The sequence below is a fragment of the Sciurus carolinensis genome, chromosome 4 (genome assembly GCF_902686445.1).
Source record: "Sciurus carolinensis chromosome 4, mSciCar1.2, whole genome shotgun sequence".
Lineage (NCBI taxonomy): Eukaryota > Metazoa > Chordata > Mammalia > Rodentia > Sciuridae > Sciurus > Sciurus carolinensis.
Window position 1 is genome coordinate 86,495,705 of NC_062216.1, and position 20,295 is coordinate 86,515,999.

At 35.0% G+C, this 20,295-nt stretch overlaps 1 protein-coding gene across 3 annotated transcripts in view; it reads left to right on the plus strand.

The window, feature by feature from the left end:
• Aebp2 (AE binding protein 2) overlaps nt 1-20,295 on the plus strand; it is a 131,706-nt gene that overhangs the window by 68,287 nt on the left and 43,124 nt on the right. Inside the window, exons 6-8 of one of the 3 annotated variants that reach the window (XM_047550402.1) lie at nt 1,998-2,111; nt 5,771-5,797; nt 6,349-8,835. In XM_047550402.1, coding sequence (XP_047406358.1) covers nt 1,998-2,111; nt 5,771-5,797; nt 6,349-6,394 — 187 coding nt within the window. In that variant the 3' untranslated portion in view covers nt 6,395-8,835. Of the gene's footprint in view, nt 1-1,997; nt 2,112-5,770; nt 5,798-6,348; nt 8,836-20,295 lie in introns of those variants that run through there. The other 2 variants (XM_047550399.1, XM_047550400.1) reach the window with 2 other exon arrangements.

Genomic DNA, 20,295 nt, shown 5'->3' on the forward strand with positions numbered 1-20,295 from the left:
AGGAATTTTAATAACCTCCAAGTAGTATGGAAGTAGCCTTAGTCATGCTTTTGTTTAAATGATGTAATTATAAAATTTCTAAATGTCTTCTAGCACATAAGACTTTATAGAAGAACTACTGTCTGCAGGGTGCAGTGGTACACGCCTCTAATCCCAGTGGCTCGGGAAACTGAGGCAGGAGGATCGTAAGTTCCAAGCCAATCTTGACAATTTAGTGAGGCTTTGAGCAACTTTGTGAGATCCCATCTCAAAATAAAAAATAAAATGGGCTGGGGATGTGACTCAGTGGTTAAGTGTCCCTGGGTTCAGTCTCCTGGTACCCACCCCCGCGCCCAAAAGAAAAAAAGAAAAGAAAAACTTTAGTCCAATATTCTAACTAGTGATTACATTTTTCTTTGAGTTTTATTATCCATCTAGAGTATTCCTTATCTATATGATCCCAAGTTTATAAATTTCCTTTTATCTTTGTGTTAAAATTTTGTTACAAAAGGTGTAGTGAATGTGTATCAAAATTTTGGACAAAACTGATGAGCATCCAGAATAGGATAAATTTAAATGAAGGGAATTTTATTGTGTATGCTTACTTCAGTTATTAACAGTACATGGCTAATATTTGCCCTTGTTATTTTTTTCTGCGATGTTGTTTTTCAACTCGCTTCTCAGGAGATGTTAATATGAGTGTAATATGAATAAAGAGCTTTTAAATAGATTTGTAAATTTACAGTGTAAATTTAATTTGCAAGTCTGTTTAACTTTTGAATTCTGTGGAAAACATTTTTCACAGTTCTCTCCTTGTTCTGTTGCCCTACATACACCCACACCCACACCCTGTATTGGTTTTGTGGACATGCTATTTATTTAATTAACTCCTTTTTTTTTTTTTTGCTAAATATTGACATTAATCATTTTTAGCTTCTCAAAAAAATATGGAAATCTTTTAATGTTATAAATAATGCAAAATAGTAAGATTTTTTAAATAGAAATTGCCCCCTCTGAAAACAGGTAGTGGTTTGTAATTCCCCAGCTGTATTAGTGAGCTTATTACTCTGGCTTATTATCAATACTGGCTCTCTGTTTTTTTGTTCCTGGATGTCAGACCTAGAACCTTGCTAATGTTCTAACCACTGAGCCACACCCCAACTCTCAGTACTGTCTGTAATCATTCCCTTTTATATTTGGTATTCTTTTGATTATAAATAATATAATTTATAAACTCTACTTCTCTTTAGCAAATTGATGGCTCGTGTCCTCTATCTCTCCCATTCCTTTTATCCCTAATGAATGTTCATCTGCTTCATATTGGTTAAGAGTTCTTTTTTTTTTTTTTTTTTATTAAGGTTAGAAATATATTTCTTTGGAAAAAATATACCTCTTAACACTCACCCAGCATATGGGAAGTCCTGGGTTTGAGCAGTAGCACCAAAAAACCCCTAAATAACCCCCACCACACACACACACACACACTCAAACCCCACAAAATGATGACTTCTGAATGTCTATGTATTCCTGGTATTTTGGAAAATATATCAAAATGCTTTCTTAATTTTTTTTGTAGGATTAAATTCTTTGAAATCAAATTTTGATCACTTACATATATTTTTCTTTCCTTTTAAGTGGAATTAGGTCTTGTGGGATTTTCCTTAAGAATGAAGAAACTTGCTGTCAGATTCCAATAGAGTCAAACTCAAGAATGAATTATGTACTGAGTTAAAGCCAGGCACTGTTATGACTTTGCCACCAAAAATTCCTTATTCATACCTAAGTCATTTTTAAAATTTAGTGGTGTTGGTTTTATTGTCGTATTTTTTTTTTTCAAATATGAAACTCCATGTCTTGCTACCATGTTGATGACTGAGCTTCTTTGACATCTGGAAAAGTTGATAATGTAGGTGGCCCTATTAGAACAGCAGAAAAGGCCGGAGAATGTGAAGGCATCCGAAGGATAAAAATACTGTAAATTTTATTGTTGACCTTTTTTTTTTTTTTTTTAAAAACAGTCTGCCAGATGTATGGGTGAATGAAAGTGAACGACATCAATTAAAAACGAAAGTAGTTCATTTATCAAAGTTACCCAAAGATACTGCCTTGCTTTTGGACCCAAACATATACAGGTAATTTATTTATTTATGCTTGACTTTTTGGATTGTAATCTTAAATCTTGCTAAATTTTGGTTAAGTTAGGATTTTTTTTTTTGGGGGGGGGGGGGGACGACGACCAGATATTTAACCCAAGGGTGCTTAACTACTAAGCCACATCCACAGATCTTTTTATTTTTTATTTTGAGACAGGGTCTTGCTAAGTCGCTTTAGGGCCTTACTAAATTGCTGAGACTAGCTTTTGATTCTCCTGCCCCTTCTTCCCAAGCTGCTGGATTATAGGTATGTTGGTGTAGGACTTAGTTTTAACCACAGGTTGAATATCTTTTATTCAGAATACTTACACCAGAAGTGTTTGAGATTTCAGAGTTTGTGTTTTGTTTATTCAATTTTGGAGTGTTTGTATCGATAATACCAACTGAGTATATCTAATCTGAAAATCTAAAATTGATATGTTCCAAAATCCAGAAATTTTGAGAATCATGTTGGTACTCAGAAGATTTCAGATTTCAAAGTATTTTGGATTATATGCTATTTTTTTTTTTTTTTTCTTCTTTCCTTTTTCAATGGTGCTAGGAATTTTACCCAGGGGCGCTTTACTGCTGAGCTTCTACTGCTGAGCTACACCCCAACACTTTTTACATTTTTATCTTGAGATAGGGTGTTGCCCAATTTTCAAGACTGAACTTGAACTTGTGAGTCTCCTGCCTCAGTCACTGAGATTATAGGCATGTACCACTACTCCTGGCCTTGTGCTGAATTTCAGTACCAGCATACCTTTCTTTCTGGTGGTGGTGGTGGTGGTGGTGGTGTTGTTGTTTTGGTGTGTGTGTGTGTGTGTATGTGTTGAGTGGTAGATACTGAGACTTGAACCCAGGGGTACTCTAACACTTTTTACATCCCTAGGTTCATGGCAGTACCCCACTCCACACACACACACTTTATTATATTTTATTTTTTTAAATTTTGAGACAGGCCCTCACCAAGTTGCTGAAATTTGGTCTCTAATGTGTAATTCTCCTGCCTCAGCCTCCCAAGTCCCTGAGAGGTGTGCACCACTGCTACTGACATCTAATGCTTTTTTATGTGGAAATCACATCACGATAAGTTATGAATTATAAAATTATGAATTATAAAAATATGAATTATAAAATCCAGAAAGACAATATTGTAAAATTTATATGCCTGTTTAATTCCAGATTTAAATAGATTAGCTTATAATATGCAATTTTACAATTAAGTGCTTTTTGCTTAAATATGTAATCATTTATATATTATCAGACTTTTTTTGGACCTGGAAAAATATCATGTGTCCTAAATACCATAACTGGTTGATTTTTGAAGGGGAGGGTGCCAGGAATTGAACCCAGGAGTTCTCAACCACTAAGCCACATCCCCAGCAAAATCCCCCACCCCCCACTTTTCTTTTTAGACATTTTTTAGTTTGAAACAGGGTCTAAGTTGCTTAGGGCCTCACTAAATTGCTAAGGCTGGCCTTGAACTTGTGATCCTCCTGCCTCAGCCTCCTGAGCTGCTGGGAATAAAGATCTGTACGAGGATGCCCAGCTGGTTGAATATTTTTTTTTTTTATTTAAACTTTTCTCAAACTTCAAAAGAGCAATTTAAACATTATTGTTTATTAAGAGCAGCTCAATATTCACATTTCTAATCATTTTTCTGACTTGAACTTTGTTTTTGTGTGTTGTGCTAATGAAGGTATGGGTGAGGGGAGGAGAAGAGACCAACATTGCTATGTGCTGAGTCACTTTGCTAGATGCTTTTATGGACATATACTTCATACTCACAGTAGCTCTTTGAAGTAGGTGTTACTGTTTTATAGATTGGAAAACTGAGACAAGAGTTTAAATAGTTCAAGTGCTGAGGGTTACATAGATGGTATGTAAGGCTGAACTCCTTATTGTGTCTATCCAAATGACATATGCTAGGGTGATTTAAAAAGTAAAAATGCTTAAAAGTAGTTTTTAAAAGGCACTCAATGAGGGCTGGGGATATAGCTCAGTTGGTAGAGTGCTTGCCTTGCAAGTACAAGGCCCTGGGTTCAAATCCCCAGCACCACAAAAAAAAAAAAAAAAAAAAAAAAAAAAAGGGCACTCAATGAAAGAACGTTATTTTTTAATGAAATTTTAATGGAATATGAATTTTGCATAGGATTAGTTTGGACTTGAATAAGGTAACATGATAATTGGTGATCCTCAAATGTAGATTTTAACTATCATGATGTTAGCTAATTTTATAGTAATCCAACATTTCAAAGGTTCTGTTAATTCTGTGATTCAACTTTTTGGAATGTTTCTGTAACAGGATTCCTATAATTTGAGACATTATCCTGAGAGAGAAATTCTAACATAATATGACTAGCCACGTGGTAACATTGAAACTTGAGTTTTTTCTAGTAACAAAAATTTTTAAAAAATTATATCCTTTGGCAAAGGCACTGAGTACAGTGGAATTTGTTCTGTGAACGATGTGGTAGATTATCAAGAAGAGGGAAATTCACTGTAAATAGTATGGAGAAATCTACTAAAATATGGAAAAGTTAAAATTTGCCCTTCTGTAAGGAAAATAATTGAGTATTCTTTATTTACTAGTACCTAATTTAGAATTTCTGTTTAATCTTATGGGTTATAATTAATACTGATCTGTGATTATAACCCTGTATTGCACTTCTCCCTTTCCCTGCTTCTTCCTTTCTCACCATGTCAGCTTGTTTTTTTGTTGTTGTTGCTCTCATGTAATATAGGAAGCAATTTAAATACTTTATTAAAAATGACTTAGCAAGATGTCATACAAGTTTAGAATGATGTTCAAAAGTACATAGGACTCTTAATTGATGTTCTCAAGGTGTGTGATACTATAGTTCTTAATTCGTAGGAAATGAGAATGTTCTTTAGACATATTAGATGCTTCTATGAATTTAATTTTTCCTAAATCTACCCTAAAAATCTTAAGATTTAATTTTGACTAAAATTTTTTTCTTCTATTAAAGTTGTATAGAGTCACAGAAGCCCCCTCGTTGCCCTGGAGTAGCATCATTGCCTAAATTTATCCAAACTTGGTTAGGACAAATAAAAGTATGATAAATCTTCCAAAAATATGTATACCCTCAAAATGGGTTCAAAAAGAACACTTTTATTTGGGATTTAAACATCACTTTTAAAAAAGTAGTAGTTGATTAAAGCCCCTGTGTTAGAATTCTTTTTAGCAGGATATATAAAAAAGAATTACTAAAAAGCTGTCTTATGTAACTAAATTTGTTTCCATCATATGCAGATGTTTTGGAAATAATTGGCCCATTTCTTTCTCCTTTTAATTTTTAAAGACAGGTTTTGCTATCATTGCCCAGACTGACCTCAAAACTCTTGGGTTCAAATGATCCTCCTGCTTCAGCTTTCATTGTAGCTGGAAATACATGTGTGTGCCACCATGGGAAAATAACTTTTTTTTCTGACTGTGTAATATTTGTTATTTATCTTTCTAAGGTGTACACAGTTCTTGACAAATATGTAGAAAGACAAGTTTGGAAATAACTTCTAATGATGATCTGTGTTCACATTGCCTTATATCTTACACATATTTTTAATGTCTCTTTTGAACTACTCAGTGTATTTGATTCAGTTGAATAAAAGAAAATTTCCTTTTTCTCTTTTTCTAGAACAATGCCGCAGAAGAGGTTGAAGAGGTAAAAAATAAATAAATACATAAAAAGCAAACAAGCGGGGACACCTGCAGTCTTAGTCACTGACAATGGGTTTAGGAAAAGTTGCACATTAGAGTCAACCCCCTTCCTCTTTTTTTTTTTTTTTTTTTTAATCCAGTATTTAGAATAATATTTATGCTTAGTGTAAACATTCTGTGAATGAAGTAGGCTCTTCTGTGGAATATATTAATATATTACTGTATATCCACATTTTCATGGAATGGTACTGTGGGAGACTGAGCAAACACTCTTCTGGCAACATAGTGGAACAGCTTCTTAAAGGCTTTGCATGCTTGCTGCTTTAAGCTTTTTTTTTCTTCCCTCTAGTGATTACAATAGTTTTATTGGAAAGAAAAACAATTATAACTTGTGCCCTTACAAATACCAAAAACACTGTAAGGATATGTATCTTGACAGTGTCCATTGATTTGAAGTCATATTAGGAAATATTTAGAGTGAAATAATCAAGAGATAATTAACCTTTCAATTATGATAAATAGATGTGATTGGTTGCCATTTGTGTTCTTTTGCAGAACTCTGATAAGAAAAGTGTTCAATTTGTATTTAAGCAAACAGTGAACGACATTTGCAATCAACTAAAAATTCGTCTTTCGAATTAGGGCTGAAAATTACTGTTAAAGAGTGTTGCAGTATGTCTGGTGGCTCCCTTTTCAGGACTAGGGTTTTCTCATGGAGTACAGTATGTTAATATTTACCTATATAACTAATCTGTTAACGGTTTTTGAAAAACCTCTCTTTCAAATTTGAATAATCTTCGTATTTCATTTAACCTATATGACTCTAATTTTTTTTTTCTGAGGAAAGCATTTTTAGTTTTTGAGTTTTTTTTTCTTAATATAAGAAAAATTGTATTTTTTTTAAGAGTATCTTCAAACTGAATCCTTTATGCACCAAAGTTGGTTTTGAAAAGGAAAATAAAATCACTTTCTTGCTTGGTTAGCAAGAAGCCATATGGAATTTTTTTTAACTTACAGAAATGGAAATATGTGTAACTTGTTAGTATTGTATCAAACAAATGTTGCATAGAAATAATAGAACATTGCTTGTAAATAATTCAGCAGATTTGTAATATATTTTTATATTATGAAATGTACTGTAGATGTTTTTCTAGAGGCATGAAAGTTAAATGTATATATTATGGTAGAAATAATATTGAAGGATATTGTAATTCACTAGTGCTGCCAGAGGAATTGTTAATAAAGCACCTTCTTTAACAATAAATGTCTTTTGCAGACTTAAGGGACTATGTACTACTGTTAATATCTATAAGAACAAAACACATTGAACATCCTTCCAGAAAGTCTTTGAGGGAGGACCTATACCCATAATAGAATTATGGCATTCATTTCTGACAGTTACCGTGAAATCAATTTCCTTACTGTAGGAAGGACATATTGTAAAGTATGTGGTTATATGCAGTCAAACTGCAGAAAATACTCCTGATTAAGGAGTTTTCACTTTACTACAGTGATATAAAAACCAGCAGTTTTTACAAAATTTTTTAAAGAAAGAATAGACAAAAATATAGAATTAAGCCTTTGGTTCCAAAATGGGAAAGGTTCCATGATGCATAAATCATTTCTCGTTTGCTTTAAAAATAAAAAAATAATAAAAATTATGGGAGACTTTATTCGTTAACAGTGGGGTAAAGAGCTATATACATGAAATGAGTCATATAAAATTAATGAAGTGCAAATAAAAGCACTGCTACTATAAGACATTCTGGAAAGGTTGTTTAATAAGGGTATTATCCATATGATCTGTAGCAAATGTGATTTTATTTTTAAAAGGAAAAGAAAAGCAGTGTGTTTTCTTTCTATTTTTTGTTTTCTTTTGCTTAAGCACTTCATCAATTGCTTTATTCTGTATCTGCGAAGTAATCTGCAATCTTTGTTTTTTTTTTTAAATTTTGATTTGTTAAAAAATTGCCAAATAGAAATGTTTCAGATATATAGTTTGTACCTGTATTTTTATTTTATTGCCTCATGTTCTTGTAAGTCATTCTTAATTGACCGATGATTGTAGACCTTGCTTGAGTATTTTTTCTAATAAAACAAAAGCAAATCACATTTAGCTTCAAATTGTAGCAATTCAATTAAATTTTTAAAATAACATTTGAAAATATCCATTCAATACTTTCTTTAGGGCCACCATGAATAAATTAGTTTTTTTCATTGTGTAGAAATAGATGTTAAAATCAAATTTCATAGTTATTGATTAGCCTCTGAGTACTCAGTCACTCATGATTCTTTTACTGCTTATCTGACACTATTTTTAGCACCAAACCAAAAAGAATGTGGAATTAAAATGAATTTTGTGACTTGTATGTGTACATATATGCAGACACGTTCAATTGTGACTGGAAAGTAAGTGAACATTTTACTCTGTAATGTACATTTATTAATGTTGTCATCTAAATTGTTCATATTTATAATTCCTGAAATAATCACTGTCACTCAAAATCTATGTGTAGTTTAGTATTGGGCAAACTACAACCTATAGGTTGTACATAACATTTATTTACATGTTGTTTGTAAATACTTTCTTCCTGCAGTGGTAGAGTTGAGTATTAGGATCAATAGTACCTACAAGCCTATATAATACTTACTATCTGGTCCTTTAAGAAAAAGTTTGCTAATCACTTTCTAGTTGACAGCTTTTTAAAAAAATAGACAACAGAACTTGCATTTTAATATGGTAATGCTGATTTTGATAATGAACTGGTATATTTAGTGAAAGCTTTTTAATATACTTTAAATATTGCCATATTTGGTACATGCACAAATGGTGTTTTATGGGAACTTTTATGTTGGATTTCTTAATAGTTAACAATAATCCATTATTTCACCATTTGTATTTTATATTTTGTTTTACAAAATAGGACTAAATGAGATTTTGTAAATCAGATGTTTATTTAATCCATAGGCATATCTGCTTTATTTCAGTCTTAAAGTAGAAAATACTGTATAATTTAAAGTTGTTTATTTTTCTAATAAACTTTTTCATATATAAATTTTTCCTAAAGTTGCCACACATTACTTTTTTTTCTTTACAGTGCTGGGAATCAAACCCCAAGGCCTTGCATATGCTAGGCAAGCACTCTACCACTGAGCTACATACCCAGCCCTGTTCTTTCCATTTCCCCCCTTCTCAATTTCAGAGGAAAGGAAATTAAGATAGATAGTAGTTAATCCCTAGGGACTAGTTTCAGATTTGTCTTATTCTTTGAAAATCTTGATAAATTGTGTCAGTAAACCTTTGGGTATAAAACTTTTTTCCCCTAAAAAGAATTTGCCATAGTTATAGTTGTTTAAAACATGTTCACTCTTCGAATTCTTAAAACCTGGTTGGCAAAATGTTACATATTTTGAGTAAAATACAAAAATGGGAAAATATGATTGAAGTATTTTTATTTTTTGTAGTTCAGAACGCCTTTATGTGGTGCTAAGGATTGAACTCAGTGCCTCACACATGCTAGGCATGTACTCTGCCACTGAGCTACAGCCCCAGCTGTAGATTCTTAAAGCAAAAAACTGATATATTTATCTGTATAACAAGGACATACAGATTACAGACTCATAAGGAGATACTTACATAGAGTTCATTTATAAAAAAGGATTTATATCATGTCATTTGAAAGTTTGAGAGAAGTTGTCTCAGGGTTTTTAATTTAAAATATTTTTCTATTCTAAAAATACAGAAAATTTATAAAGGAATAAAAGTTTCATTAGACAAATTTTCAGCTTATATGTATAATTTTTTTTTAATATTTAAAGAATCTTGTGACCTGGTGTAGGACATTTTGCAATTCTAGCTCTTGTAGTTTTAGTATGAATAACATTTCCAAGTTTTTTTTAATAAAAAGGCTTAGAATATTTTGTCATTTCCAAATGGTTATGAATTTCAATTGCCCTAAAATGTTGGAATGAAATGTTGTACTGATTATTGTTTAAAAAGTTATAAATTCTTAACCTAGCTTGATGTATGTTCTGAATTAAGTTTGTGTGATATCACTCATGGCTTTGTTAATCTGAAAGCTAAAAAGGACTTGTAAGCGGGTTAGAGCAGGAATTGTAGCCCATTTTCCCCCCTAGGTTAGCGTTCTTTTCCATTTTACCAAACTGCTTCTTAACAGTGTGAGAGAGAAGATGAATGTATATTGCTATACCACTGTGATGTGTTCAGTGCTTCTGCCATAGCCATCCCCTAGCATGAATAAACATAGCACGCAATGGCCTCTAAAATATTTGTTGAAAGGGGATAATAGATGAATACTTGTTGTGATAAGATATTTTGGAGAATTATAGGAATAAAGCACTGGTGGGGTTGAAGTGACCTTGTCACATTTCTGTGATTATATGTCTTTTCACATGACCACCCTTATAAGGAAATTATGCTTCAGTTAGTTTAAACATTCTCAATATAAAGTATTATTGATGTTATGTTTTTATGTACTCAGTAGTAATTTTTTTGGTTTATTTAATTTCATTAAAAATACTTGTTTTTGGCAGAGCCCTTTTTAAAAATATAAGACCACAATTATATTTATAATACAAATTACATTTTTATCCTTTTCTTTCTTTCATAATGAGGATTGAACACAGCACTTTGCACATGCATGTTAGGCAAGCTCTCTACCACTGAGCTATATGATAGCATTTTCAAATAACACTGTTTTGAAGGAGTGACCTGATACTTGGTTTATTTGAATATTTTGCAATGGTTCCAGAAGATTGCTTCCCTCCCCCAGGACCTTTTTCTCCTCTTCAGTGTTCATGTATATCTAATTTTGAAAAAATTATATTTTTTCAAATATTACAGATTTATTACAAAAATGCCATGAATTTGTTTCTGTTAAGGCTGTTTCACGAATTTTATTTATATTTGGACCCCATAGGGTACTTGTGTACATGAAATTGTTATATTTTGAGGGGCCTTTTCTCTTTAGAAAAGCATTAACTTTTTGGGAAGGAGGTACTGGGAATTGGACCCAGTGCCATGCTTATGATGAGCATTCCTTCCACCACTGAACTTGAGCTTCACTCCAGCCCTGTGAGTTTGTTTATTTATTTTGGTGTTGGGGATTAAACTCAGGGTCACTCGACCACTGAGCCACATCCCCAGCCCTATTTTGTATTTTATTTAGAGACAGGGTCTTACTGAGTTGCTTAGCGCCTTGCTTTTGCTGAGGCTGGCTTTGAACTCAGCCTCTTGAACTGCTGAGATTACAGGCATGCACCTTCACACCTGGCGAGAGTTTACTCTTAATAGCTGGGCCCAGTACAAGTAGTATACCATAGACATCATTGAGCACTGTAGGAGATCGGTCATAAAGTTTTCAGTTTGTATTCTTGAATTTTATATATTAGAAGAGAGCCTAATAGTTATCTTTTAATGCCAGCATAGCAGTGCCTACATAATAAATGTTAATCTTTGTAGAATTTAGCTTAAGTATATATTGTCTTGCTGTGTAATCATGTGAAAGATAGGGTTTATTTTAAAAGGTAACTCAGGATAGTCAGCATTTCTTGTGAAATTTGTCCTAAACATCAGTAGTATTTTTAATTGCATTTTGTTCTTACTGTATATGTCCTCTTCCAAATGATTTATTTTAAAATGTAATTCAGAATAGTCAGCATTTCTTAGAAATTTGTCTTAAGCATCAGCAGTATTTTTAGATTGCTTTTTATGTTATTAAAATGATAATTTCCAAATCAAAGGAATGAACAATATATAAAATAGGAATAAGAGTGAAAGTTGTTACCTTTAATTAACTACCCTTGTCTGGTCTCCAGATTAATATTTAATTCTTTCAAAATATTCTTGTTCAAATAGTTATACACCTAGTTTGGAGATTTTGGCCTTTTTTCAATCAAGGCAATCACATAGATCTGATTTCTTTTTTAATGATATGACATCGTGTACTATTAAATATTTAACCATTCTCTGTTGGTCTGCATTGAGAATTTTTTTAAAAAAATTATTTTTAGATATCCTGTCATACAAGTAGTATGGTAGCATCCTTGAAAATATACTTGGAATGATATTTCTATAGTGCAGTTTCTTGAAACTTTTAGCTGGCTTAAAGAGTTTGCAAAGTGTGAACATTATAACTTGGTTTTGTCAAAATGTTTTCTTGAAAAGATGGTACCAACATAAATTCCCAGTGAATGGATCTGAATGCTCTTTTCTCCATATTATATCAGTACTTATTTATTTTTTTGTGTGTGTGTTGCTGGGGATCGAACCCAGGGCCTTGTGCTTGCAAGGCAAGAACTCTACCAACTGAGCTATATCCCCAGCCCTCAGTACTTATTCTTTATTAGGCAATTTAAGGTGAGAAAATAATATAAAAGTAAGGACAGTCTGGGTTTATTCCTAGTTCAACTGAAAATTGACTTAAGTTATTGTTAATCTATTTTAATTTAGAAGTGGGGTTTTGTTTTTGTTTTGTACTGGGGAATGAATTCAAGGGCATTCTGCTTCTTCACCACTGAATTTATGTCCCCTTTCCTTTATATTTTTTGAGACAGGCTGTCCTAAGTTTGGCTTTGAACTTGTGATCCTCCTGCCTCAGCCTCCTGAGTAACTGGGTTTAAAGTTGTGGGCCACCACAAGACTAGATGAGTTTTGACAGAAGTATAAGGGATCATAAACACAATCAAAATACAGAACATTTCCATCACCTCCCATTTCCTCATTGTTTGCAATCCATCTTAATGTCCTAAGCCCCAAACAACCACTGAATTACCTTGTGTCCGCTATAGGTTGATTTACATTTTCTAGAACTCTTTATAAATGAAATTATACAACATGTACTCTTTGTATATATGCTTTCATTCAGCATAAATTATTTTGAAATGTATCAATAAATACCATACATAAGTATTAACATTTTCTATTTAGTGATATTGAATACCTTTTCCCGATATTATTTTAGCTTTTCCAGGTAAAGTCGATATTGGTAGGAAAATCACAAGTTCAAGGCCAGCCTAGGCAATTTAGCAAGTTCCTGTCTCCAAAATTCATTCATTTTGGCTTGAACCAAAATGGATGGTGATAAGAAGTAGTTGGTTTTGCTGTGTACCTAGAACTGCTTTAAAAAAAAGTGGTCGGAATTTGCGTATTCCTTTGAATGTAGAGTTAATAGTTCACATAGTATGAGAGGGTTTTTGGCTTAAACTGCTAGTAAAATGTAACTGCTATAATAGGAAAGACTGCAATGTGGAGGAGGCTTGGGGAGGGAAGAATTTAGGAATTAAGCTTGAAATGTTACATTTAAGATGCTTATTAGAGGATATAATTAGAATATTTTTTAAAAAATATGTATTGTTACACATTCATAAAGACAAATTTGTCATTTTACCTCTAGGGAAGAGTTCATAAACTACTTGAGTGTTTGTCAGCCCCCACCATTCAAAAAACTTTATTACTAGACTAGGCAAGATTGTTACTGAAAGCTCGGTCCTTGTCCAGATTCAATCCAATAAAGAGGACAGCGTTTTGAGAAAAGGGAAAAAGCTGTTTTATAGCTTTGCTAGCAAAGGAGAAAACACAAGGGACTCCTGTTTCAGAGACTGTGATTCTGCCCATCAGGGATACAGGGAAGTTTTTTAAAGAGATGAAGCAAAGACTATATCCTGTATTCTCTGGAGCTGTAAGTCACTTGTTAATTTGGGAGACAGTCATTTCTTAGATCTGGTGCCATACCCAGGTCTGAATTACTTCTGTTCCTGTGGTGGATGTGTACTCAAGAACAGATAATTGTCTCGGATGGGAAGAAAAGTAGTTCTGTTTCTTCTGAAATTAGGGACAAGGAGAGGAAGAGAAAGAAGCATGTTCCTTTTAAAAAATGTCACAGTAGCAGATCAGCAAGGGCTATATCCAAGCATAAAGTGGATCACTATTACAAGTTAACAGTTTTTGAAACTAAGAAGGAAAAAATTGAAATCAACATGCTGGAGTGAGCTGTACAAAATGTATGCTCTTAAATTTTTGTATATTTATCAGAGATTGGCTGTACACTTGTTAACTTGAAGTAAGTTTATAAAGGAGAATAGAGAGAATGCTGTAAGACTCATGGTGTTTTTAACAATTCATTCAGCATTTAAAATTATCTGAACAGTGGGCTAGGTGAATTTACATCTCCTTCATGTTTAATCCTTACAGTTAATTAGGAAGTTTGGGTTTTATAAACAAGTTACTCAGATAACTTGTCTAAGACCATACAGTCAACAAGTGACTGAATCTAGAGTTTGTATCAATTATGTCTGAGATCATCTTAGTATTCCTTTTTGATAACGTGGTTAAAAATTTGAATGTATTTTGTAAGACTGTGTTAAAAGAATAAGCAATTCTAAGAGAAAATGTCTTGGTGACAGACATCTTAAAACAAGTTTTATTCATCTCCTTGCATACTTCCAAACCATTTCCACTTATGCAGTGAATTGCTGAGCAATCAAAATTACTTTTAATTTATAAAAAACAGAACGGTAAGTCACAAAACTATTACTCATTTTATCTTCATTTATTCCTTCTCTAATGCTCTTCCTTTATTAGTCTGAGTTTACAACTATATTATTTTCTTCCTCTTAGAGGAACTTTTAATATTTCTTACAAGGTAAATCTATTGGCAACAAATTCCCTCAAGTTTTGTTTGAGAAAGTCTTTATTTCTCCACTTTGCATGTGTGTCTGTGTGTGAAGCATTGCTGGGGATGAACTGACAGGTGAGCACTCTACCTGAACTATGCTACCAGCCTTCTCTCATTTTTGGAGGATAATGTCACATGATACAGGATTTTTTCTAGGTTGATCAGTCCCCTCCCCCTCAGCATTTCACTCCCTTCTCTCCTTCCTTGAATAACTACTGAGAATTATAATGTTATTGTTATCCATGTGTTACTGGAATAAAAATCCAGGCTACCCCTTTCAAAGGCCAGTACTCCAGAGAGGAGAGTTATTAGGAAAAATCAGGTTTATTCAAGAGTGAGCAGTTTTGAGAAGGTGGAGTGGGCTATCACCCTAGAGCTCCATCTAGGGGAACTCAGGGGTGCAAAGAGCTTTAATAGGGGAAGGAGGTAGGGAAAAGTAGTGAGCAGGAAGACTGTGTGCTGAGCAGGGTCTTCATCACCCCAAGCATGCATCTCCTCCCCCCCCCCCCCCCCTTTGACCAGAACATTTCAATAGACCTCGCTCTTCTGCTAGTTTTTTTAATCAAGTGAGACTTTGAGTTAAGTCTCACAGCAAGTAACATGTTTTTTTGTTAGTGCTACAAAGTAAGGAGCAGCGTCTGATATTCTGGGTTCTGTAAGTCTAAAGAAAGATAGCAAACAACATCTTAACCATGTAGGTGGGACTTCTCTTTAGAATTTAGAATGCCAGGCAAATATGGAAACATAAAAGGATTAAGGAGGACCAACAGCCTTGCTTAGGAAGGCAGGAGTGGGAAGCAGCTATATTATACTTGCTGTTATATAGATAAAATTTCCCCCCATCTAGTTTCTTCCAAGATTTTTATCTTTGACTTTCTACAGTTTAAATATGATATACCTAGATGTAAATTCTGGGGTTTATCCTTTCAGGATCTGTGGCTTGGTGTCTAAATAATTTTGGGAAACTCTCGATCATTTTGTTTCAAATATTTCTTCTCTTTCTCTCTTTACTTTTGGTATTCCCATTGCACATACATTACATGTTTTGCAGTTGTCCAACAGTTTTGGATCCTCTGTGCCTTTTTTCTCATTGAATTTTAGTTCTGGAAGTTTCCATTTACACATCCACAGGCTCAGATGTCCTTTCTTTACCTGAGTGTAGTTGACTAAAGAGCTCATCAAAGGCATTTGTCACTTTTGTTACAGGGTTTTTGATTTCTAACATTTCTTTATTATTCTTCCTTAGAATTTTTATGTTTACTCTCTGTCCTTGCATATTGTCTACTGTTTTCATCAGCCTATTAATCATGATTATTTAAAGTTCCTGATAATTCCAACATCCCTGCCATATCTGAGTTTTGTGTTTGGTACAGGGGATTGACTCTAGGGGTGCTTAACCACTGAGCTACATTCCAAGCTCCTTTTTTATTTTGAGATGGGCTCTTGCTAAATTACTTAGAGCCTCAGAAGCCTCACCAAGTTTCCGAGGCTGACCTTGAACTTGAGATCCTCCTGCCTCAACCTCCAGAGTCCCTGGGATTACAGAGATGTGCCATCACTCCCAGTCTGAGTGTGATTTTGATACTTGTTCTGTCTCATAAAAACAGTATTTTCTGCCTCTTAGTATAATTTATAATTTTCGGTTGACAGGTACACATGACATACTGGTTAGAAAGTACTGTGGTAAATAAATAGACCCTTAGTGATGTGAGGGTGAGGTGTGGGAGAAGAGAAACGTTTTATAGTTCTGTGCTTAGGTTTCCTTCTTTTAGTGACTATATTCTTGACCTGTGACCTTCACATGTGATTTTCAAACTGTTCCCTTACCTGAGACACGATGATCCGTTAGAAGGGGCTTGAGTTGGGTATTTCCATTCTTCCACCTAACAGATTTCTTCAGGTTGGTGAGATTCTGAAACCCCAGTTGGTTGGGCTCTAATTAAACAGTTTCCCTTGAGGGCAAGCCTTAAGAAGAACAGAATGATCTGGGTATGTTTGAGAATGGGTATTTTTTTCTTTCACCTGCCAAAAGTGTGAGGTTGTTTTAGTCAGCTTTTTTTTTTTTTTTTTTTTTTTTTTTTTTTGGGTTGCCGTGACCAAAAGACCTGACAAGAATAATTCTAGAACAGAAAATGTTTATTTGGTGCCACAGTTTCAGAAGTCTCAATCCATAGACAACTGACTGTGTTGCTGTGTGCTGGACGTGAGGCAGAACATCAAGGAGGAAAGCAGCTCAGGACATAAAACAATTTGGAAGCAGAGGGAGAACTCCGTTCACTGTCCACAGCTGCCACCCTATCTCCTCAGCCACATCCTACCTGCCTATAATTGCTGCCTAGTTAATCCCTAACAGGGGATTAATGCACTGATTAGGTTTAGGTTCACATAACCCAATCATTTCACCTCTGAATTTTCTTGCATTGTCTCATACTTGAACATTAGGGGGAACTCCTCATGTCTAAACCATAATAGGTTTTTTTTTGTTTTGTTTTGTTTTTTTAAACTTTATTGTGAGAATGGGAGGTAAGACTCACTGCAGTATGTGATTAACCCCCTTGGAGTTTTAGCTCTCAGATTTGTCTACTCTAAGCATCTAGCAGTTTGTCAGTTCTAATTCATATTTCCCTGCCTTGGTGCTGGTTCTGGTGGAGGTTCCCATTTGTGAGTTTCCACTTCTACAGGTGGTTCTCTGTATTTGCCAGTTTGTCTCCAATGTTTGTGGCAGTGGTTGCTGTGTCCTGTATTCCTGGATGGATCTGAGAAGAGTTGTTTCTTGTTGGGATAGACTGATGACGTTGCAAACTCCTTACATGCTGGACCAAAACCTGGAAGTTCAAACCATTAGAAATAACAATAATCTGCTGTCATCCATTGCTGTAGCTTCATTGATATAAATGAGATTTAAGTATATCCAGTGATCAGTGATATGTTTTCAGATTGTTATGTAATTTGTCACCTGAGATTAAGTATTCTCATGTAAATTATAGTATTTGTTTTTAAAGATTCCCCCCCCCCACTATTCCACTATTCAAAATACAAGAACTTAAATAAGAATGAAGAGAAATTAAATGAGGAAAAACAAAGAATGGACAATTTAGGCTGTAACAAAGTACTACAGACTATGTAGCTTATAAATAACAGAAATTTCTTAAGAGTTCTGTAGGCTGGAACTCTGGGATCAGGGTGTCAGCAAGGTCAGATTCTGGTGAGGATCCTCCTCCAGGCTTTCATTGTATCCTCACAGGTGGAAAGATTCTAAGAGAACTGTTAACTCTTTATTAAGGGCACTAATCCCATTCATGATGATGTTAGCCTCCTGACGAGTTAACTTCCCAAAGGTTAGCTATACCTGCCCCCTTTTTCTGGTGACGCTGGGTTGTGGAACCCAGGATATTGCATATACTAGGCAAATGCTCATCACCTGACCTCATTACCTTATGGGTTAGGATTTTCAGTGTGTGAATTTTGGAGAGCATAGATATTCAATCCATAACATTCTGCCTCTTCCTTACCCAAAATTCATTTCTTTTTTTGCATAAATTAGTTTTAGTTCTACCCCAGCACCCCCACCCCAAATCTTAAAACTCTTTCCAGCATCAATTTTAAAGTCTAAAATTCAAAGTCTCATCTAAATACCTAAATCTGATATGGGTGGGACTCAGGTATGATTAATCCTGAGACTGATTACTCCCTGATTGTGAGTCTGAAATCAAACAAGTTATGTGCTTCCAAAATATAATGGTAAGGACTGGGGATACAGCTCAGTTGGTAGAGTGCTTGCCTTGCAAGCTCAAGGCCCTGGTTTCAATCCCCGGCATGGCAAAAAAAAAAAAAGGAAGGTAAAAATATAATGATAAGACAGGTATGTGATAGACATTCCCATTCCAAAAAGAAGAAATTGGAAGAAGAAAAAGGCAACAGGTCCCAAGTAAGTGCAAGACCTAACATGCTAAACTCCATGAAAAGGTCTTAGAGTAATCCTCTTCAGTTCAGTGTTCCACTTCCAGACACCCTGGTAGCTGGTCTTGCCTTCTGAACCTACTGAGGGCAGGAGTCATGCTTGCTGAACCCATTGCATTGGCAGTGACCCCCACATCTTGTCATGGCACTGCTTATAATATCTCTTTGTGGTGGCCCCATCTGTGCCATGACCCATTCATTCTCCTGGGGCTCCACTGAGTGTTGGTCCTCCCCTTGGGAATCAACATGTAAATTAAATTTAGTACAGATACTGCTTAATTTAAGATGGGGTATATCTGGATAAGCCCATCATGAGTTAAAAGTATGGTAGGTAGAATTACTGCATTTAATACACCTGACATCTACTGAGCATAGTTTAGCAGTAGTGCACTGTAAAGTATTGGTTATTTCCCCCTCCTGATCACATGCCTGCTGGACCCATGGCATTGGCAGTGACCCCCACATCTTGTCATGGCACTGCCTATGCTACCTCTTTGTGGTGGCCCCACCTGTGCCATGACCCATTCATTCTCCCAGGGCTCCACATAGCTTACTGCCGAGTATTGCAGAAATATCATTTTGCTAGCCCAGGAAAAGATCCAAATTGTACACTTGAAATACTGTTTCTATTGAATGTGTATTGATTTTGCACCATGGTAAAGTAAAATCATAGTTGAGTCATATATGTTAAGTATTCATATGAAGATTTAGTGGGGGAAACATATTCAGTCCATAACACAAATGAAGATTGTGAAAACTTGTTGAGTTCATACTTCACTGAAACCTGACCACGTGCGGTGTTCTGGAGATGCCAGCAATGAATAGAACAAAAGGCCCCATTGTCATGGAACTTCTGTTCTTGGGGAAGTAAGGGACAAGACTGTAAACCACAATAAATATATGAAGTCAGTGATAGGGGCTATGAATAAACAGCATGTGATGAGCTAGAGAAAAGTATGGTGCTATTTTAGTTAGCAGTAAAGTTTTTCTGGGGTAGTGATGTTTGAGCAGGGATGTGAATAACATGAGGGAACAAGGCATGTGGGCATGGGGAGAAGGTGTGGGCGTGAGTTCAGGCAAACACCTGCCCTGTGAGTGAGCTGCCTGCAACAAGGATAGGAAGCTGCCGGTGTGGCTGGAAGACAGGGAGGCACTACTTGGGGCACAAGAATAAAACCAGTGTTTGGGGCTTCATCACAGCTGCTTGTCTCTATTGTAGAAGAAAAGCAGCCAGAGGTGATGTGTGGACAAATGAATATGACTCTTCCAGTAAAACTTGATTTGCAAAACTAGACAGTGGACCAGAATGGGCACATTGGCCTTAGCTGCATCTGATACAAGGTCTTTCAACCATTGGAAAGTATGTCATATTTTAATCTAAACATGTTCAAAGTCACTAGAGGATTATGAACAAGTAAGAAGTGATAGGGGGTCTGGGGTTGTGGCTCAGTGGGTAGAGTGCTTGCCTGGCATGTGTGAGGCACTGGGTTTGAATCTCAGCACCACATATAAATAAATGAATAAAATAAAGGTATTGTGTCCATCTACAACTAAAAAAAAAAATTAAAAGAAGTGATAGGAATTATTTTAAAAGAATAATAAGTTGTTTTGTGGGGAACAACGTAGTCACCGCATAAGCGGAAGTAGGGAAAGTTACTCAAGTTTCATTAGTATAAGAGAAGAGACCCTATGGCTTAAACTGAGGAAGCAACAATAGAGTTGGCAAGGGGGAGATATTTCTTGTGTTGGAGGTGATGTGTGTTGGGGTGTGTGTGTGTCTAGGGGCCGGCCAAGGGTGACCCTAAGGTTTTCAGAGCAACTAAGTGAAAGGTGGAACATTTACTAG